The 22,090-nt window shown below is 42.4% G+C and overlaps 1 protein-coding gene across 1 annotated transcript; it reads right to left on the bottom strand.

Annotated features, from left to right (window-relative positions):
* Positions 1-353: 353 nt before the first annotated feature.
* naglu (N-acetylglucosaminidase, alpha) lies at positions 354-21,673 on the bottom strand. Its single transcript, XM_020453793.2, has 6 exons — positions 21,156-21,673; positions 5,796-5,943; positions 5,439-5,585; positions 5,256-5,341; positions 4,824-5,080; positions 354-4,515 (listed from the first exon to the last, which is right to left on the bottom strand). Exons 1-6 carry the CDS (start codon positions 21,563-21,565, stop codon positions 3,308-3,310), a joined length of 2,256 nt encoding a protein of 751 aa, XP_020309382.1. The 5' UTR covers positions 21,566-21,673; the 3' UTR covers positions 354-3,307.
* Positions 21,674-22,090: the final 417 nt, after the last annotated feature.

Here is a 22,090-nt window from a genome sequence, read left to right as displayed (position 1 = left end):
ACCATCTCGGGCGACCAACAGCTTAACGATCAAACAATCGACTATTGGGGTCAACCCTAATTTATTTAAATTGACTGATTTCCTTATGAACTGTACCTCAATAAAGTCTTTGAAATTGTTGCATGTCGTGTTTATATTTTTGTTCAGGATATCATAACGCACTATCATTTTTTTTTCTTTTTTAACAGCTGAAGCAAGCACACATTTCTTAAATTGACCATTTTTAATGGGTCGTTTTATACCATTTTATAGGTCGTTAAGCCATGCTAAGCCGCTTCCACATGAAACGTCTTAGAATGTCTCAAATGTTTAATTGTAAACAAGATTAGAAGTAATCACTTTCCTTAAACGTATTCATAATGGAAAGAAAATAGCCTTTATTCACATTGTACGCAAAATTCATATGATCCTAAATTTCTTGATTCTCTGAACAGCATATTGTTAAAATTAACTGAATTCCATCTGGTTATTTGAACAGACATGAATGCCATGGGAGAAATCTAATAAAACCAACTACAATCCACATGCAACCAAGGCTCTCCAGCATATACTCTGATTACAACCTCATTGATGCCTGACGAGCACATAATCCTAAATAAAATAAAAAGTACACTTTCTCCTCAAACAGGCATATAACATTCTCACAAATCGATTTCATACTATTATCTACACCTGTATTTAATTTAATTAAGAAAATAGAAATTAAACATATGAGCATGTCTGACCCACCACGCTTACTACTGCCAACTTCAGAATCTCCTAGAAGAGTCACAAGATGGCGTTTCAACGTTTCTTTACTACAAAATCCTGAATTCTTTGATCAATTTGAAATTAAATTAATTCATAATGATCAATAAAAGATTTCAGTCGATGACCCCTGGATTCTATGTAATGCCACCAAAGATTTTATTAACAATAAGGCAACTGCATTTGGATCGAATAAATCACAACATTTAGAAATCGGATTTCTTTAACTGTGTTAGAGCGTTCTCCACAAACTCTTCAGACCAGGTAGCCATTTTTCCAAAGTCAAGACAGAACTTAACTTATTGATTAGACAGAGAGCACAATTTGCCATCAATAGAGTAATACTCAACCATTATTTCCATGGTAATCGTCCCAGTTGTTTACTAGCCAACAAGCTAAGTAGTAACGATCAATTGGCTGATATTAGCAACTATTGAATCTGAAACACGGTAATTACTATCAGAACACAAATTAATTCAAGATTCTCTCGCTTCTATAAAGACCTGTACACCTCTGATTGCTCCTTAACGCATCAAAGATCATAGATGAAGCTGAATTGAGCTCAAGCTATAAAACGTATCTAATCAAAATCAGTCCTAATGCCTCTCAAGGCACCGGTGGAGGACTTATGGAATCCCAATAGTTCCCATTTAAAATATTTGGGAGTAGAAGGCTCCCCTTCTGGCTATTGGGATCAAATCCATATTGCGGTACAAAGAGGGAAAGACGTAGGACTATCCGTGCGAAGCTTTCAATTGTATTTCCAGGCACTAGCATTTCGCCACATCCTAAAATGGTTAAGACATGATTCTTCTGCACACCGGCTGAGTATATATAGAGAGACATACGGTGTCTGCTATTGCCCTGGAAGAGGTAGTCTTCACTGATACGGTGTCTCCCTTCAACAATGTAAACTACACTTTGGTCCCATTATTGCTCACACAATTTCTATTTGGCGCAAAATTGAAAAAACAATGTAACTGGGAATCAAAATGGCATGCCCATACGCCAACATTCCACAATAATGCCTTGCCATCTGGAGGACGGCCTTTTGAGTCACCCCAATAGTCCAAAGGTGGAATCCGTACCCCTATCGATATCATGAACAATAATGATTTGAGAACATTCCAAAATTTGAAAGATACATTCACATTACAGGGCAATTCCTTTTTTTCGTATATTTACAACTTAGGTCAGTTATGCTGGCCTATGGAGTCCCTTGGGAAACCAAACTACTGAAACTTCCAATGATGGGATTCATAAATAAATGATCTGGGCTCCGAAAGGACTGCTCTCTATAATACACTGAGTATACAAAACATTAAAAACATTGCTCTTTCCATGACAGACTGACCATGTGAAAGAGCAGGTGTTCCTAATGTTTTCTACACTCAGTGTATTAATTAATGGTGCAATTAAGTCATATATTAATCTATGCCGGTTATAGTAATTCAGTTTAAGGCCCAGTGCAGTCAAAGTTCAGATTTTCCTGTGTTCTGTATAATTTTTGTATAACGGCTAATGAAAAGAACACTGTAAAAGTGTAAAAAAGAATGTGATCAGTGTTAGTTGCTGGTTGAAAAATACAACCCAGGACCTTCTATTCAGCAGGTTTTGTAGGGGTTCTGGCTCGCCTCGTGTTTTGGCTCATCTTATCGAGGCAAAATAAGTTATTAGACCAATAATAAAAATAGACTTCCAAACCTCTGCAAATAACAGTTCGTTTTCAGGTTGCATATCCCTCCCATTAGGCCTCTCTGCTTCCTTCCACAATCCTGACTGTGATTAATGCAACACTCTGGTCCCCTTTCCACACCCAGATAGTCCTAGCAAAATGCTTGCTTGAGAAATAATTGTGCTAAAAAGCTATTTAAAAAAAAAATGTTACTGTAAAACTCCTTAACTTAGTTGTTACCCAGAAATGATTTGAGCCAAATACAGCTGCACTTGGCCTAGGGTTAGTTCAGTGAAATGCATGCCAAGGCTCAAGCAAGGCTATTTAACAGTGAAATATATATTTAAATATTTGTTTCCTTACCTTGAAAGCAGCCTAATTTCATGCCCAAATCATCTCCCTTTTTTTGTTTAAACCAAGTAAGCAATTAGGCAACAAAATCCATTTAAGAGATCAATAGGGCATTATATTTAAAACATGCTAAACGAGGGAGATTGACTTGCATTAGTTTTTGCTCTGAAAATGCACATTTTACCATTTGTTGGCAGTGGTAGTTTAACAAAACCGAATAGTGGATTGCAGTCACTCCTTGTCCATAGACTGCTTCGAAGGTAAGAAGAAAAATATCAAAAATGTCATTTTGCTGAACTCTATTTAATGTCATAGTTCTTTTTCCTTACACATTTAACATATGTTCTCATCTTCAATATGTACATTTGTATGCTGCTCTAGTAATCTCAACAATCCACAATATAATTATTTACAAAATAAAAGGGTATTTTGAGCCTCTGAGTACATTCTACAGAAAAGTGATTGGGGGAGGGGGGGAGAGACATTCTTCTCGCTGTGAAAGGAGATAAGTCTTTCGGCAGATTACAGACAGGCTCACTTTAGTCTCTCCAAAGCCTGTGGATAATACTTGAGGAAGATTCTGCTGACTATGTCGTAGGTGTCACCCTGTGGTTTGGAGGGGTACTTCCGCTTGTTGAAAACAAAGCCCTTCTCCACCTGGAAGACGGCCTGGTTGAAAGCGTCTTGCCTGAAGGGTCGGCCTCTCTCCAGGCACTCCACCAGGGTGTTGACAAACAGGCTCCATCGCTGGGAATAGTAGTCTTCCATCAGGCCACCCCACTCCTTGCTGGCATAGTCCAGAATGTTGCCCTCGGGCCCCCACAGGGTGATCTGGTTCCGGGCGTTCATGTCGTACAGCCGCGCCTCCGCCTCATCCAGGGCCAGGGAGCGTGCCTGCTCCAGCCACGTCCCCAGCAGGAAGTGGCCGTCGCTGGACAGCAGGCGCTCCAGCTCAGGGAGGAGGTCGTACACCAGCACGCCCCCTGCCGTCAGGAGTTCCGGAAGCTTCTGGGCCTGGAAGGCATCCCGGATCTCGTGGTAGTAGTCGGTGGTGAGAAGCTGCAGAACCTCTCGGGTGACGTCCACCAGGTCGTATCGAAACGTCTCTTGGGCCATGAGAGGCCAGGCCGCCTGGTACAACAGCCTCCAGGCCTCGTACAGGTCGGCCCGCTGGTACAACACCTCTGTGGTCTTGTGCAGCGAGGGCCGGTGCACCAGTGGACTCTTGTTGTGGTTCTTGTAGTGGGGCACGGTGCAGTTGTAAACGCTACCAAAAAGCAGTCTCCAGGCGGCTGTCAGGTTCTCGTGGGTGCTGCCGTAGCGGCGAACCGCATACAGCGACACCCACTTGGCCAGGTTGACTGGCTCTTTGCGCCACGCCAACTCGCTCATCAGCTCGTACACCACAGGGTTCTGCTCGATGCCCTCCGGTGCCAGCCCGAGCCCAACCAGGGTGGAGTTGGGGAAGGCGAGAGCATCGAAAGGCCCTGAGTTGATGCTCTCCACCGTGCCAAAAAGCCCGCTATTGCCGCCAAAGTTGTGAAGCATGCACCATATGAAGGGCTGGCCGTAGAAAGACTTGGTTAAGGAGAAAGCCGGCGTGGACTCTGCAAACAAGTCCAGCACGATCATCCGACCGATGGGCACTCCGTGCAGAAGGGCCTGAATCTGGGCAGGCTTCCAGAATGCTGTGTCAAACACAAAGAGCCAGCCTTGCATCAGCCAAATGGCCCGGGGATCCACTGGAGACAAAAAAAGATTTTGGGGTGAGAGAGAAGAAAGGCAGAGCTCTTGATATGGCTAGGAGTATGGGCAAGGGGTCTGTGTACAACCCCCACAGGTGGCACTATGGCAGGGCACCCTGGGGTTATGAAAGTAGGACGATTACAGTAATTACGACCCAATTTATACTGCCATTTTAACATCCGCTAACTGTTGTGGCCGGAATTCCCGGAAGAAAAACTACTTAACACATTAGAGGGTAACAAAGCTATTGTCAGCTAATTAACAGACAGCGTTTTTTTTGCGGCGTTCGGCATGCACGTCTCACCAGAGGTCATGGTGTCGAAGACTGCGCGGCTGACCGAGGACAAGTAGGTGGGGTCCGAGGAGGTCGGCGTCATCTCGTTGAAGGTGTCTGTGTTGTAGATGTGGTCTGTGCCAAATTGCTTGACCAGCTGGGACAGGAACAGGGAGCCGATTGAATGGAAGAGGGGATCACGGGGGTCCAGGGTATATGCGCAGGAGTAGCTGCAGTTGAAATGGCTCCAGGGCGCCAGTTTGGTCACGTTGGCTTTCGGAAAGAGCCTGGAAAATGGAACAAACAAGGACTGAACAATCCAGGAAAACATTGTTGCCGAGCACATTGATCTTAACTGATTCAAATACCTCCAAATGGCTATTTATTTTGTATTCAAACAACAACAAAAATATAGAACGGAAGACATGGATGGATGAAACGGTTTTGAATAAGCAGTCATACCTGACGATGCCCTGAGGCACAATCCCAGAGAATGCCGGCAGGACAGGCAGCATTCCAAAGGATCTCATTCGGTCTAAAATCTTGAACTGGAGTGCAGAAGAAATATACAACATATATATCATTATTATTCCAAATGCAGGAGGGAACCAATGTGTGTATGGAGACCAATCAAAATGTTAGTACTTGAAGGTAGAGCTGCTTCACATGCCAGGACTGCGGTAGGGGTCCGCCCCACTGGAACAGGTTCCCCATACGGTTCCAGGCTAGGAAGGCGGGGCCAGTGAAGAAGTGGTCAATTTCAGTCTGGTTCAGCCCCAGTGAGAGGTACACCTAATCCATCAAAAACAGCTAGATGTCAGAGTTGTTCTAAAATACAATACAGTTAAGACAAAAATGTGTATTTAAATAGGAAAAAGTTTGCAAAAAATTACTTTGCACTTTTATCTGGCATTACCCCCACCTATTAGTAGGAAATTAGTTGTAATATGCATTCCAGTTTGCTCCACCTCAGCACACACACACACTATGGGATCTCATTACCTCTTGCCACAAGGCCTCTTGTCCAGTAAATGCCAAAGGCAGATTGATGCCATTCAGTGCCATCCAGTCGATCTCTCTCTGCCATCGTGGCCAGTCCCACCACAATGTGGAGTAGCTCTGAGTGCATACGTTCTGATAGTACCTGAATCTAGAAACAAGAGAAAGGCATTACCAGGGAGCTACACTGGGACGTCAAGAAAACATTGGTGTTTAGTTGCTACACTGGACACAATGTGTCCTCAATCCCATTGAGCACATTTGGGACCTGTTGGAACAGAGGGTAAGGGCTAGGGCCATTCCCCCCAGAAATGTCAGGGAACTTGCAAGTGCCTTGGTGGAAGAGTGGGGTAACATCTCACAGCAAGAACTGGCAAATCTGGTGCAGTCCATGAGGAGGAGATGCACTGCAGTACTTAATGCAGCTGGTGGCCACACCAGATACTTTTGATTTTGACCTCCCCCTTCCTTTGTTCAGGGACACATTATTCAATTTCTGTTAGTCACATGTCTGCGGAACTTCTTCAGTTTATGTCTCAGTTGTTGAATCTTATGTTCATACAAAAATTTACATGTCAAGTTTGCTGAAAATAAACGCATTTGACAGTGAGATGATGTTTCTTTTTTTGCTGAGTTTATATATTTTTGTCTCTACAACAACTGTCAAGTTCAGTCATGGTGTGGTGCTCAGTACCTGGATGTGCAAACTACAAGCAAGCACAGGCTGCTGGGTTAACATTTCATTGGTTGCCTTACTAAGAAGTCGAGCAGCGTTAACGTAGTGTTTATCTAAACCAATATCTAGCTAGCTTTCATAATATGCTGGCTAAACATTCCGAAGCATTTCAATGTAATTAGCCAGCTGCTATCTGGCAATGTGATTTGTAACTTTGCAAGCAAATGTAAGCTACGCTAAGTTACGTTAGCTACCGGACCATATCTATCTATTAGCTAGCCAACTAACTACTGTAGAGGCTAACTTGACTGGCCTGTGTGTTCGATTAACATCTGCAGTGACATCAACCGATCCCATTAACATCTGTAGTGACAACATCAAGCTCAGCACCAGGAACTAGCGCAAGTCACCTTTGCTAAATCTTTCCTTGACTCCGTGAGGAGCAAATAAATAGTGTATTCAGAAAGTATTCAGACCCCTTGATTTGTTCCACATTTTCTTACGTTACAGCCTTATTCTAAAATTGATTAAATAAAAAAATATATATCCTCAATCTACACACAATACCCCATAATGACAAAACGAAAAACAGGTTTAGACATTTAAAAAAATATATATAAATTAAATACCTTTATATATTTTTTGAAAAATGTCTAAACCTGTTTTTCGTTTTGTCATTATGGGGTATTGTGTGTGTGTGTGTATTGAGGATATATATTTATATATAAGCATTCAGACCCTTTGCTATGAGACTGGAAATTGAGCTCAGGTACATCCTTTTTCCATTCATCATCCTTGAGATGTTTCTTCTTCAACTTGATTGGAGTCCACTTGTACTAAATTCAATTGATTAGACATTAATAAAAAAACATTTGTGCAGCATTGAAGGTCCCCAAGAACACAGTGGCCTCCATTATTATTATTAATTGGAAGAAGTTTGGAACCAGCAAGACTCTTCCTAGAGCTGGCTGCCCGGCCAAAATGAGCAATCGAGGGAGAAGGGCCTTGGTCAGGGATCAAGAACCCGATGGTCACTGACAGAGCTCCTCTGTGGAGATGGGAGAACCTTCCATGAGGACAACCATCTCTGCTGCACTCCACCAATCAGGCCTTTATGGTAGTGGCCAGACGGAAGCCACTCCTCAGTAAAAGGCACAAGACAGCCGGCTTGGAATTTGCCAAAAGGCACCTAAAGGACTGACAAGATTCTTTGGTTTGATGAAACCAAGATTGAACTCTTTGGCCTGAATGCCAAGCGTCACGTCTGGAGGAAACCTGGCACCATCCCTACGGTGAAGCATGGTGGCAGCATCATGCTGTGGGGATGTTTTTCAGCGGCAGGGACTGGGAGACTAGTCAGGATCGAGGGAAAGATGAACGGAGAAAAGCACAGAGAGATCCTTGATGAAAAACTGCTCCAGAGCGCTCAGGACCTCCGACTGGGGCAAAGGTTCACCTTCCAACAGGACAACAACCCTAAGCACACAGCCAAGACAATGCAGGAGTGGCTTCGGGACAAGTCTCTGAATGTCCTTGAGTGACCCAGTCTGCCCGGACTTGGAACATCTCTGGAGAGACCTGAAAATAGCTGTGTAGCAACGCTCCCCATCCAACCTGACAGAGCTTGAGAGGATATTCAAGCGGCAGGGTAGCCTAGTGGTTAGAGCGTTGGACTAGTAACCGGAAGGTTGCAAGTTCAAACCCCCGAGCTGACAAGGTGTCGTTCTGCCCCTGAACAGGCAGTTAACCCACTGTTCCTATGCCGTCATTGAAAATAAGAATTTGTTCTTAACTGACTTACCTAGTTAAATAAAAGGTAAAAAAAAATAAAAAAAGAGAAGAAAATGGGAGAAACTCCCCAAATACAGGTGTGCAAAGCTTATAGTGTCAACAATACTGAATGAACACTTATTTTAACTTCATATAATACATCAATGAAATTTAGCCTCAAGTAAATAACAAAACATGTTCAATTTGGTTTAAATAATGCAAAAATAAAAGGGATGGAGAAGAAAGTAAAAGTGCAATATATGCTATGTAAGAAAGCTAACGTTTCAGTTCCTTGCTCAGAACATGAGAACATATGAAAGCTGGTGGTTCCTTTTAACATGAGTCTTCAATATTCCCAGGTAAGAAGTTTTAGGTTGTAGTTATTATAGGAATTATAGGACTATTTCCCTCTATACCATTTCTATTTCATTAACCTTTGACTATTAGATGTTCTTATAGGCACTTAGTATTGCCAGTTTACAGTATAGCTTCCGTCCCTCTCTTCGCTCCTCCCTGGGCTCGAACCAGCAACACAACGACAACAGCCACCATCGAAGCAGCGTTACCCATGCAGAGCAAGGGGAACAACTACTAGAAGGCTCAGAGCGAGTGACGTTTGAAATGGCGCTAACTAGCTAGCCATTTCACTTCAGTTACACCAGCCTCATCTCACGAGTTGATAGGCTTGAAGTCATTAACAGAGCAATGCTTGACACACAACGAAGACCTGCTGGCAAAACGCACAAAAGTGCTGTTTGAATGAATGTTTACGAGCCTGCTTCTGCCTACCACCACTCAGTCAGATACTTAGATGCTTGTATGCTCAGTCAGATTATATGCAACGCAGGACACGCTAGATAATATCTAGTAATATCATCAACCATGTGTAGTTAACTAATGATTATGATCGATTGTTTTTTATAAGATAAGTTTAATGCTAGCTAGCAACTTACCTTGGCTTACTGCATTCGCATAACAGGCAGTCTCCTCGTGGAGTGCATTGAGAGGCAGGTCGTTATTGGGTTGGACTAGTTAACTGTAAGGTTGCAAGATTGGGTCCCCGAGCTGACAAGGTGAAAATCTGTCGTTCTGCCCCGGAACGAGGCAGTTAACCCACCGTCCCTAGGCCGTCATTGAAAATAAGAATGTGTTCTTAACTGACTTGCCTAGTTAAATAAAAGGTATAAAATAAAATAATAATAACAAATAATCGTCACATCAGCGCCCAAAAATACGGACATCCGATTGTTATGGAAACTTGAAATCGGCCCTAATTAATCGGTCGACCTCCAGTCTGAATACTTATATATTTCATATATTTAAAAAAAATTGCTTTGTTTTTGCTTTGTCATTATTGGGTACTGTGTGTAGATTGATGAGGGGGGAAAACTATTTAATTAATTTTAGAATAAGGCTGTAACGTAATAAAATGTGGAAAAGGTGAAGGGGTCTGAATTACTTTCCAAATGCACTGTGTACTGCATAAACATGGTGTGTGTCTTGTGGTAATACATGGTGTGTTATAAGTAGGCTACAACTTCTACTGTAGTATCTGTCTTGTAGCTGCTTAGTTGATTGTTTATGCAAAGCTTGAAGTCTAAATTGGAGAAAATTAGTAAGGAGGAGATGTTGTGGGTGACTGAAGGTTAGTATGCATGATCTATTGACACGAGTGGGGTAGGTGGGTGAATGTTGTACTTTGAATGCGTATTGATGGGGACAAAGTAGTAAAATGTTGCCTAATCACCAACTTGTGTATATTCTACAGACTAATCCTGCTGCTGACCTTGACACCAGCGTTTGTCATACAGATCCTGTAGATTCATTGGATGAAAGCTTTCAGCCGGGAACAAGCTCGAGCTCAACATCTGATCTCAGCCAAATCATAATTGACTTACACTTCACTGTTAATGTCGTGTCATGGGAAATAACTGCCCCATGCGCTTTACAATCCAACCACTGTTAACATGATGACATTGCTGGGGTTAGCTGATGTGCGACTAATGCACTATGGCTAATTGTAGGGCACAAATGTCCACAGCCCTCACGATAAACAAGGAAAACTCGATTGTAACAACACTCCATTCTTCACGTCCCACTGATTTACACTTTAACAGGGCCCAGCCACAGCACAAATGTCTACAGCCCTCACGGTAAACAAGAAAAACTAAATTGTAACAATGCCCTGTTCTCTCTCTCGCTCCCCCCCCCCCCCCACCCTCCAATTTTAACTGTGCCATAAAGCAGCGAAAGAGAGCCCAGAACACTGAACTGGTCATATGCAAATGCTGACACTCCAAAAGAGACTACGCACATATTTCACATGCAGGGTCAAACATAATGTGCAATATTTTTCTTTCCACATTCACCGCTATTGTCTGTCGATTTAATGAACGAGCATTGATCTTAACAAGACTACATACAGTGGCTTGCGAAAGTATTCACACCACTTGGCATGTTTCCTATTTTGTTGCCATACAACCTGGAATTAAAATTTATTTTTTGAGGGGTTTGTATCATTTGATTTACACAACATGCCTACCACTTTGAAGATGCAAAATATTTTCTACTGTGAAATAAACAAGACAAAAAAACAGAAAACTTGAGCGTGCATAACTATTCACCCCCCTAAAGTCAATACTTTGTAGAGCCACCTTTTGCAGGAATTACAACTGCAAGACTTTTGGGGTACGTCTCTATAAGCTTGGCACATCTAGCCACTGGGATTTGTGCCCATTCTTCAAGGCAAAACTGCTCCAGCTCCTTCAAGTTGGATGGGTTTCGCTGGTGTACAACAGACTTTAGTCATACCACAGATTCTCAATTGGATTGAGGTCTGGGCTTAGACTAGGCCATTCCAAGACATTTAAAATGTTTCCCCTTAAACCACTCGATTGTTGCTTTAGCAGTATGCTTAGGGTTATTGTCCTGCTGGAAGGTGAACTACTATCCCAGTCTCAAATCTCTGGAAGTCTGAAACGGGTTTCCCACAAGAATTTCTCTGTATTTAGAGCCATCCATTATTCCTTCAATTCTGACCTGTTTCCCAGTCCCAGATGCTGCCACCACCATGCTTCACTATTGGGATGGTGTTCTCAGGGAGATGGGAGGTGTTGGGTTTGCGCCAGACATAGCGTTTTCCTTGATGGCCAAAAAGCTCAATTTTAGTCTCATCTGACCAGAGCACCTTCTTCCATATGGGGAGTCTCCCACATGCCTTTTGGCAAACACCAAACGCGTTTGCTTATTTTTTGATGATTTTTTTTTCTTTAAGCAATTACTTTTTTTCTGGCCACTCTTACGTAAAGCCCAGCTCTGTGGAGTGTACGGCTTAAAGTGGATGTGGCGGCAGGTAGCCTAGTGGTTAGAGCATTATGCCAGTAACCGAAAGGTTGCCACATCGAATCCCCGAGCTGACAAGATAAAAATCTGTCATTCTGCCCCTGTTCCTAGGCCGAATTTTTGTAACTGACTTGCCTAGTTAAATGAAAGGTAAAATATTTAAAAAGTGGTCCTATGGACAGATATTCCAATCTCCGCTGTGGAGCTTTGCAGCTCCTTCAGGGTTATCTTTGGTCTCTTTGTTGACTCTCTGATTAATGTCCTCCTTGCCTGGTCTGTGGGCGGCCCACAGGTCAGTACTTCTCCATAACTTCATACCCTGACCTGTTTGGAGAGCTCCTTGGTCTTCATGGTGCCCCTTGCTTAGTGGTGTTGCAGACTGGGGCATTTCAGAACAGGTGTATATATACACACTGAGCTCATGCGGCACAATTGGCCCAGCATCGTCCAGGGGTTGGCGGGTAGGCAGTCATTGTAAAGAAGAATTTGTTCTCAAATGACTTGCCTAGTTAAAAGGTTACACACACCACAATGACCAAAAAGGCATTTTTTGGGGCATTTACACATGTCCCCATTACCAGTAAAACAATCAAAACCTATTTCTTTCACTTACTTCCTGTGCTGTTTTGTGGTTCATTTTCAACCAGGATTTCTCATTCTTTGGCACGCAGTTTGGGTCTTTGCATGTCAAATAACACTATTTGACGTGTAAAATAAGCTTGTTGACCAATCAGGACCTGAATATCACTGCACATCATAATTTAACGTGTTCATACATTTTCTTTGTTGTTATTACCCCATCACTCGTATTTCATATGTCACAACGATTCTTCAATACGTATGCTATGATGCTGGTAAAGTTGTCTCGCGCACCTACACTGCTGGTCATAAAAAAAAGCTAGCTAGCTCATGGATGCAAACAATGTTCTTCCCACAAAACAACATAATCTGTTTCAGTAGCTATAGTTAGCTAGCTAACTATATAGTTTGGTGTCATGATCTAAAATAACCCTAATTTATAAGACAGTTCTTATTTGATTAATGGTGGTTGGACCCATCTATGTGAAGCTTGCCACAATAAAGATTAGCCACAATAGTGGACTTTGCGGTTAGCCTTCAAATTAAAAGTATGTAATTGACAGTGATGCAAATGAATACAAATAGTAGAATTATGCCATAATTGAATATAAAATGCCAGACGAGGATGTTTAATCACACTGTACAGCCTTACCTATGGATTGTGGATCAATTACATGGGGTATCAGCCTACTCAGTGACACCCAGAGGACATTAGCGTCATAGCTCTTATTGCGGGACTCAAACAACTGAATTGAGCCACATGTTGTCAACCTATGTGTATTGAACACTATTCCCGAGGAAAAACAATACTGCGTGGATGTTTGAGTCCGATAACCGAGGAGGACATTGGGAAAAAACATCTTGGGTATTGAGTAGACTGATACCCCATTTTTTATTTTTTATTTATTTTACCTTTATTTAACCAGGTAGGCAAGTTGAGAACAAGTTCTCATTTACAATTGCGACCTGGCCAAGATAAAGCAAAGCAGTTCGACAGATAAAACGACACAGAGTTACACATGGAGTAAAAACAAACATACAGTCAATAATGCAGTATAAACAAGTCTATATACAATGTGAGCAAATGAGGTGAGAAGGGAGGTAAAGGCAAAAAAAAAAGGCCATGATGGCAAAGTAAATACAATATAGCAAGTAAAATACTGGAATGGTAGTTTTGCAATGGAAGAATGTGCAAAGTAGAAATAAAAAAATAATGGGGTGCAAAGGAGCAAAATAAATAAATAAATACAAATTAAATACAGTTGGGAAAGAGGTAGTTGTTTGGGCTAAATTATAGGTGGGCTATGTACAGGTGCAGTAATCTGTGAGCTGCTCTGACAGTTGGTGCTTAAAGCTAGTGAGGGAGATAAGTGTTTCCAGTTTCAGAGATTTTTGTAGTTCGTTCCAGTCATTGGCAGCAGAGAACTGGAAGGAGAGGCGGCCAAAGAAAGAATTGGTCTTGGGGGTGACTAGAGAGATATACCTGCTGGAGCGTGTGCTACAGGTGGGAGATGCTATGGTGACCAGCGAGCTGAGATAAGGGGGGACTTTACCTAGCAGGGTCTTGTAGATGACATGGAGCCAGTGGGTTTGGCGACGAGTATGAAGCGAGGGCCAGCCAACGAGAGCGTACAGGTCGCAATGGTGGGTAGTATATGGGGCTTTGGTGATAAAACGGATTGCACTGTGATAGACTGCATCCAATTTGTTGAGTAGGGTATTTGAGGCTATTTTGTAAATGACATCGCCAAAGTCGAGGATTGGTAGGATGGTCAGTTTTACAAGGGTATGTTTGGCAGCATGAGTGAAGGATGCTTTGTTGCGAAATAGGAAGCCAATTCTAGATTTAACTTTGGATTGGAGATGTTTGATATGGGTCTGGAAGGAGAGTTTACAGTCTAACCAGACACCTAAGTATTTGTAGTTGTCCACGTATTCTAAGTCAGAGCCGTCCAGAGTAGTGATGTTGGACAGGCGGGTAGGTGCAGGTAGCGATCGGTTGAAGAGCATGCATTTAGTTTTACTTGTATTTAAGAGCAATTGGAGGCCACGGAAGGAGAGTTGTATGGCATTGAAGCTTGCCTGGAGGGTTGTTAACACAGTGTCCAAAGAAGGGCCGGAAGTATACAGAATGGTGTCGTCTGCGTAGAGGTGGATCAGGGACTCACCAGCAGCAAGAGCGACCTCATTGATGTATACAGAGAAGAGAGTCGGTCCAAGAATTGAACCCTGTGGCACCCCCATAGAGACTGCCAGAGGTCCGGACAGCAGACCCTCCGACTTGACACACTGAACTCTATCAGAGAAGTAGTTGGTGAACCAGGCGAGGCAATCATTTGAGAAACCAAGGCTGTCGAGTCTGCCGATGAGGATATGGTGATTGACAGAGTCGAAAGCCTTGGCCAGATCAATGAATACGGCTGCACAGTAATGTTTCTTATCGATGGCGGTTAAGATATCGTTTAGGACCTTGAGCGTGGCTGAGGTGCACCCATGACCAGCTCTGAAACCAGATTGCATAGCAGAGAAGGTATGGTGAGATTCGAAATGGTCGGTAATCTGTTTGTTGACTTGGCTTTCGAAGACCTTAGAAAGGCACGGTAGGATAGATATAGGTCTGTAGCAGTTTGGGTCAAGAGTGTCCCCCCCTTTGAAGAGGGGGATGACCGCAGCTGCTTTCCAATCTTTGGGAATCTCAGACGACACGAAAGAGAGGTTGAACAGGCTAGTAATAGGGGTGGCAACAATTTCGGCAGATAATTTTAGAAAGAAAGGGTCCAGATTGTCTAGCCCGGCTGATTTGTAGGGGTCCAGATTTTGCAGCTCTTTCAGAACATCAGCTGAATGGATTTGGGAGAAGGAGAAATGGGGAAGGCTTGGGCGAGTTGCTGTTGGGGGTGCAGTGCTGTTGTCCGGGGTAGGAGTAGCCAGGTGGAAAGCATGGCCAGCCGTAGAAAAATGCTTATTGAAATTCTCAATTATGGTGGATTTATCAGTGGTGACAGTGTTTCCTATCTTCAGTGCAGTGGGCAGCTGGGAGGAGGTGTTCTTATTCTCCATGGACTTTACAGTGTCCCAGAACTTTTTTGAGTTAGTGTTGCAGGAAGCAAATTTCTGCTTGAAAAAGCTAGCCTTGGCTTTTCTAACTGCCTGTGTATAATGATTTCTAGCTTCCCTGAACAGCTGCATATCACGGGGGCTGTTCGATGCTAATGCAGAACGCCATAGGATGTTTTTGTGTTGGTTAAGGGCAGTCAGGTCTGGGGAGAACCAAGGGCTATATCTGTTCCTGGTTCTAAATTTCTTGAATGGGGCATGTTTATTTAAGATGGTTAGGAAGGCATTTTTAAAAAATATCCAGGCATCCTCTACTGACGGGATGAGATCAATATCCTTCCAGGATACCCCGGCCAGGTCGATTAGAAAGGCCTGCTCGCAGAAGTGTTTCAGGGAGCGTTTTACAGTGATGAGTGGAGGTCGTTTGACCGCTGACCCATTACGGATGCAGGCAATGAGGCAGTGATCGCTGAGATCTTGGTTGAAGACAGCAGAGGTGTATTTAGAGGGGAAGTTGGTTAGGATGATATCTATGAGGGTGCCCGTGTTTAAGGTTTTGGGGAGGTACCTGGTAGGTTCATTGATTATTTGTGTGAGATTGAGGGCATCAAGTTTAGATTGTAGGATGGCTGGGGTGTTAAGCATGTTCCAGTTTAGGTCGCCTAGCAGCACGAACTCTGAAGATAGATGGGGGGCAATCAGTTCACATATGGTGTCCAGAGCACAGCTGGGGGCAGAGGGTGGTCTATAGCAGGCGGCAACGGTGAGAGACTTGTTTTTAGAGAGGTGGATTTTTAAAAGTAGAAGTTCAAATTGTTTGGGTACAGACCTGGATAGTAGGACAGAACTCTGCAGGCTATCTTTGCAGTAGATTGCAACACCGCCCCCTTTGGCAGGGGTACATATTGCTGTACAGTGCAATATGAATGGCAATACACACAATAGGTTGACTGGGGAGGTGATTTCACAAAGTCAGTCTCGCGATAAGAGCTCATATTTGCATAAACCTTTAACAGTTGTGTTCTGTGGGTGTAACCAAGTTTGAGTTTGAGTTTATTTTTACAGGGACAGTGCACATTAATCAACATTTCAGTAAAAGTGCCGGTTTTAGCCAGCCGGCTAATTTTCAACCGCAGTCCCTGGGCAGGTTATTAAAAACAATTATAATATAGACAATAGCAACATAGAACAAGCAAGACATAGCAACATAGGACAAGCAAGACATAGCATACAGACAGAGCAACATAGGACAAGCAAGACGTAGCATACAGACAGAGCAACATAAAACAAAAAGCAGCAAGACAAAATTCATAAAAGCAACAAAGTGTTTCCACACCTCACAAGCTACAGACAACATGGAGAGCGGCAACACACACCTAGGGACCATGTTCACAAATCTGATTGACCTTTAGCCATGTCTTCAAGCATTTTGTGAAAGTGTGATATGTGGTGCAGTTATGTGTGTCTGATGGCAGTGTATTCCAGACATGGGATGCTCTCACAGAGAATGCAGATTTACTAAAGGTGCTTTTCCTTAGGGGAACTATACAGTCACCTCTCATGGCAGACCTTGTGGATCTGCTGCCATATGTCTGGGTTTTCTGTTTAACAAAAATATTGGCCATTGAGGATCTTGAATACAAGACATGCGTCGGTGTATTGCACAAGATTTTCCCAACTCAAGAGCTCATGCTTTGATAATCTAGACTAATACCCAATTTCATTGCTTCACATTCCAACCTTGTTTAACATTATCGTGTCTAAATATGGCACAATTCCACCAATTGTAACCTTCTGCATCACTTTCAAAGAGGTACTTTTATTTTGAAAGCAAACTGCAAATTCCACTATTGTGCCTAAAATCCGTATTGTGGCTAGCTTCACAACACATAACCCGGCGAACCTCACTAGCCAGATGAAGCTAGCTGGCTGCTTATAACGTTAAGCTTTGGGCAACAGGGTTAAGTAGCTGGCTAGCTATTCATTTTCATGAGCTGAAGTTCAATTTCAATAGGCGAACAAGTGGCTACCTAGCTAATACTTCCTCACAAGGATTCCTAAATCATTGCTAAGAACAATGAAAATTACTGCAATTTCTACTGGTCATCGTTTTCAGGCTGGTTGTATTGGTGCTAGCTAGGTACCAAGCTAAAGCTAACTACCCCAGAAGTTGCAGTTTAACAAATAATGCTTTATTACCAACATGGTATTGTAAACACATCATTCGTGGCCTGTGTTTGCAGACTTTTTTTGTACAGCTTTGACAGAGCTACTGATAGTAGTGGTGGCGCTTGGCTTGCACGTGCAAATTCAGAACACACAACATTCTATAATAGAACTGTTATTTGACTCGTCAAATAGTGTTATTTGACATGCATCTTTTTTGACACGCAAAGCCCCAAAACGGCGTTCCATAGTATGCCGTGAAGCTAATAGCAGTGACGCTATTACTGTGTAACTCTGGTAGGGCAACATGTGGTACAAGTGCTCGAACAGTCAGTGAAAGCCAACATCACAACAAAGAACGGTTGATTGTCAAGGGCATTTAATGCCATTATCTTGGCGTTAATGGATTTCACCTTCGAGTTATCTTGCTGAAATTCTTACTCTTTCAAATGACTGCTCGACTTGTTGACTGCTCGATCCACACAGCATACATTGTGGGCTAGGTTAGGAATGCTGTTTTGCAAACAATTGTATCTTACGTCATTACGTCATGTAGGTATGCACATCAGCTTTGACATCAGTTTTGCACAATCGACGTTAAACTAGACATCGGGTCGATACCGATGTCGCCATTTTTAGCTAATAACGTATGATTCCAATATATCGTGCATCCCTAATAAGAGGTAATCGGGTAGGCCTATTTTACGACGTTTCCACCGGATCAGAGAATGACACCTCCCCCCCTTTCACGCTGAGTGGTTATCGAAAGAGAGCTGCAAATATTTTTTTAATAGGCTACGTTGAGGATCTATTGTCATTCACAATGGGTGTAAAAACAGAATTAGTTTACTTGCTGTCTGAGGTCAATAAAAAATTATTTTGAGAAGTAAGCAGTGGTGAGTTAAGACAATCAGAAATTCTATCAGATCACCAAATGGGCACATTTATAGGCCTACATTTGCACGCAGGCCAGGTAGCCCAGGCCTACTTTTATGGATAAATCAGGTGCATGTCCTTACTCAACATTGACAGGAGCGCTACAAACAAACAATAATGAAAAAAAATGGACTACTCCTAAACAATAATGAAAAAATGGACAACTCCTAAATGGAATGAAATAAACCAAAACTTGTTCCTCACAAGTGTAGCTTAGGTTGTGCAGTCCGCAAACAACGTGTCCACTTCGACAATGAGAATGGTAAAAGACTAATAAGAATATATTGAATGCATTAAAAGAAATTACCGTAACCAAACAAACATTGTACATTAGAAATGATGGGAAATAACAGTATATGTGATACTTGTGTGCCATCCCCATGGCCTCCACAATCGATTAGTCCACTGAGACAGGCGTGAATCAGACCGGTGTCTCATATCATAAAATCTATATATTTTAGAATGCTTGACAAAAAAAAAAAAGATCTTAGTCAACCAACAGCCTATCGACCGAACAATACTGAGACTGAGTATCTCAGATGCTTTCTCCAGTGAGATACTGTACATTCAGCCTCTTGCGAATTGAAGGAAAATTAGGAAACAGACTAAAGACAAATTATTTTATTCATAGTCAATTTTGGGGGGTATACCTGGCTTCCCTTGGCATCCATGAATGAATACACGCCACTGCTCTCCGTACAGGAGGAGCGTGTCCCCATGCTTAGCAATAGCAAGTCCCTCATGTACGTGCCTTTCTGATGGCCTCATTCCAGCCATATCCCACTTATGACTCCAATGTAGCGAACAGCTACATTACAATGCTTCTTCCGGGTCAGGAACCCGGGTCTCCCAAGCCATTGGCACAAGAATGTACTATTAAAACCTCTTGCATTCGTGAGAATCGGCCTAGGGCTAAATTGAAATGTTTCTTACAGAAGAAATCTGGAAAACATATGCATAACCAGGTAGCAATGAAAAGGGAATAGTTTGGAGATTATGGGAACATTAAACTAAAAAGGTGAGGACACAACAGTTCACCCGACGAGACTGAATCCAAACATTAAACTGTTCATTTTAGATTTACTATACTTTGCGGTTCCTTATGTTTCCAAAAACTGTACTGCAAGCAATGTGTGTTCACCCTCTGACTGAGTTGTCTGGGCTCTTAACAAAAGTCCCCCGGGAAGAAGATATCTTCATCAATAGGCACTAAAGATAGTTAGCGTCTATGAATAAGGTAACTTGCTCACTGCTCCAAAAAAGATCTCACTAGGAGGTCGTAACAAGCCAAAGGCGCTAAAGACTGTATGTATGCCCTGGCATAGCATTGTCATATTTGTGGTGGAACTAGATTTCCACATCTGAGCAGCTTTTTCAAGCTTCTAAACATAAACGTAAATCCCAGACACTCCATTTAGTATGTATGGCATGTAATCAATTTGTGGATGTCCCATCACCAATTTCATATGATATGTTGCAATTTACAATTCATACAAATTGTCTAAGCATACAATGTGTTATGATTTTGCAGAACGTACAATATGTTGAAACAAACGTAGGAAATGATACGAATTCTAGCTAGGTGGATAACATCAGCTAGCTGGCTAATGTTAGTTAGGGGTCAGGGTTATGTTTAGGAGTTAGGTTAAAGCATTAAGTTTGTGGCTAGGGTTAGCCAGAGGTGTGGACTCCAGTCAGACTCGAGTCACAAATATAATGACTTGCAACTTGAATGACTTAACATCAATGACTCGTGACTTGACTTGGACTTGACATGACTTGATACCCTCCCCAAGCCAAAATATTAAAAATTATGCCATTAAAAAAATGGCATGGATTACAGTTTGAGGGGTGGCAGGGTAGCCTAGTGGTTAGAGCGTTGGACTAGTAACCGGAAGGTTGCAAGTTCAAACCCCCGAGCTGACAAGGTACAAAGCTGTCGTTCTGCCCCTGAACAGGCAGTTAACCCACTGTTCCTAGGCCATCATTAAAAATAAGAATTTGTTCTTAACTGACTTGCCTAGTTAAATAAAGGTAAAATAAAATAAATAAAAATAGGACAGCAGCCAATCAAATTGTGCCAGCTGAGAAAAAGTAGTGCGGGTGAATTCAGATGGAGCCCTTGGAAAGATGATACCCAAAGTTATTATTTTTGGATATAAAGACGACGCTGTATCAACAAAAAAAAGGATTGCAACTTGCAAAACATACAGGAAGAAAATTACAGATGGAGGCTCAACCATTTCCAACTTTGTTCGACATTTGAAGCTGCACAAAGAACGGTAAGTTGTGGCTAATATAGCCGACAGCTATACATTTTATTACTTTACTAGTGTTTCATGTAGGCTAACGTAACATTAAATCAATGAGCCACAGTCAGTCAGTCAGTGCGGGAACGTGATCATTGCACCCAAGATTGAGCTACAACTGGCTAGGCAGTTGGTAGCCTAAATCCTGCCTGATGTTACTATTGTTCCTAAAACCATTTACATATGTTAGCCTACTGTAACCACACAGAGTGTGTGTGTGTGTGTATTAAGGTTGGGCGATTGTGTACAAGCCTACTTCACCCGATTGCGCCCCATAGCGATCCTTGATAGTCGATTACTATTGGGGGAGTGTGTGTCTTTCTCATGGCTACCAATCATAACAGATCATACTCTGATTCAGAAGGGTTGGGTTAAATGCGGAAGACACATTTCAGTCGAAGACATTCAGTTGTACAACTGACTAGGTATCCCTAATTTGAGTGTCTCGTGTTTACGATGTTACGTCTAGTCTATGAGCCCAGGTTGCGGACAGTAGTACTACCTCCGCATAAAGTTTCGTTCACTTACCTGTGTTGGGTGCTGATGCGCAGTACGCCTGTGAGTTGCGGCAAAGGGCGAGGAATGTTAAGTTGATTACCTGACCACGATACGTGACAATTGCAGAAGTATTTTAAGTAGTTGTAAATCCCAGAGGCGACTGCCACCCCAGTGCTGCCTGTGGCTATGATTTTATTGTTTTTCGCCGACCGGAGCTCACACACTTCCAAATTATCATTGGATAAAGTTCTGTTGACGGACACTATGAACTCACGAGATCTATTTCCAAGTAGACGTCTCAGAAGTTCCACTACAGCTCTTCCCTGAGTCTTGTCGTTGGCTTGCGGTTTTAAATGTGCGAGAGTCTGAAACTCGCAATGTGCTGATAAAATAGAGACTACTACAAGTAAAGCAATGCTATAAATACATTTAAATCTCATTTTGATCAAAACTAACTTAAGCGAAAGAGTCGTATGCGTCCGTGTAATAAAATATGAGTTTGGTCAATTTTCAGGCAAACAGGAAGTTTTCGTTTTGAGAAATGCTCTGTGCCAATCAGAGTGTGATTTGTTTGGAGTCAATCAAAGTATTAAACCAATCACAGTCGAGGGGTTGGTAAGTAAATGGTAAAATCGTGGGGGAAAAAAATTGTCACCCGATAAAGTCTGAGGAAGTTTTATTTTAGATTAGATGTATTTGGGTATAGAAAGGCACAGGGAAATTCCTCAGCAAAACGTCACAAATTATGCTATTTGCGTTTTCAAGGCTGGACCTACAGTAGGCCTATATGTAAAAATAATATATATATATATATGTATATATATATATATATATATATATAACAACGCGAATCATATTGAGAGGACATAAAAAAAAACGGTCCTCTCAATATGATTCGCGTTCATCCGCCCATTCAAACCAAGCAGGACGTTTACGCACTCCACGGCCCGCCCTGGCACTTCATT

Source organism: Oncorhynchus kisutch, linkage group LG20 (genome assembly GCF_002021735.2).
Source record: "Oncorhynchus kisutch isolate 150728-3 linkage group LG20, Okis_V2, whole genome shotgun sequence".
Classification (NCBI taxonomy): Eukaryota; Metazoa; Chordata; class Actinopteri; order Salmoniformes; family Salmonidae; genus Oncorhynchus; species Oncorhynchus kisutch.
The sequence above is the reverse complement of the archived record's forward strand: the minus strand, read 5'-3'. Positions and strand labels throughout refer to the sequence as shown.

What these genes read in the sequence shown, in the direction of transcription:
- naglu (XM_020453793.2), bottom strand. Translation starts at nt 21,565, where the DNA reads ATGAGATTTAAATGTATTTATAGCATTGCTTTACTTGTAGTAGTCTCT. An exon ending in AAGAGGCCTTGTGGCAAGAG is followed by an intron (nt 5,586 to 5,795) that starts GTAATGAGATCC and finishes TTGATGGATTAG; the next exon opens with GTGTACCTCTCACTGGGGCT. An exon ending in CTTCGACACCATGACCTCTG is followed by an intron (nt 4,516 to 4,823) that starts GTGAGACGTGCA and finishes TTTTGTCTCCAG; the next exon opens with TGGATCCCCGGGCCATTTGG.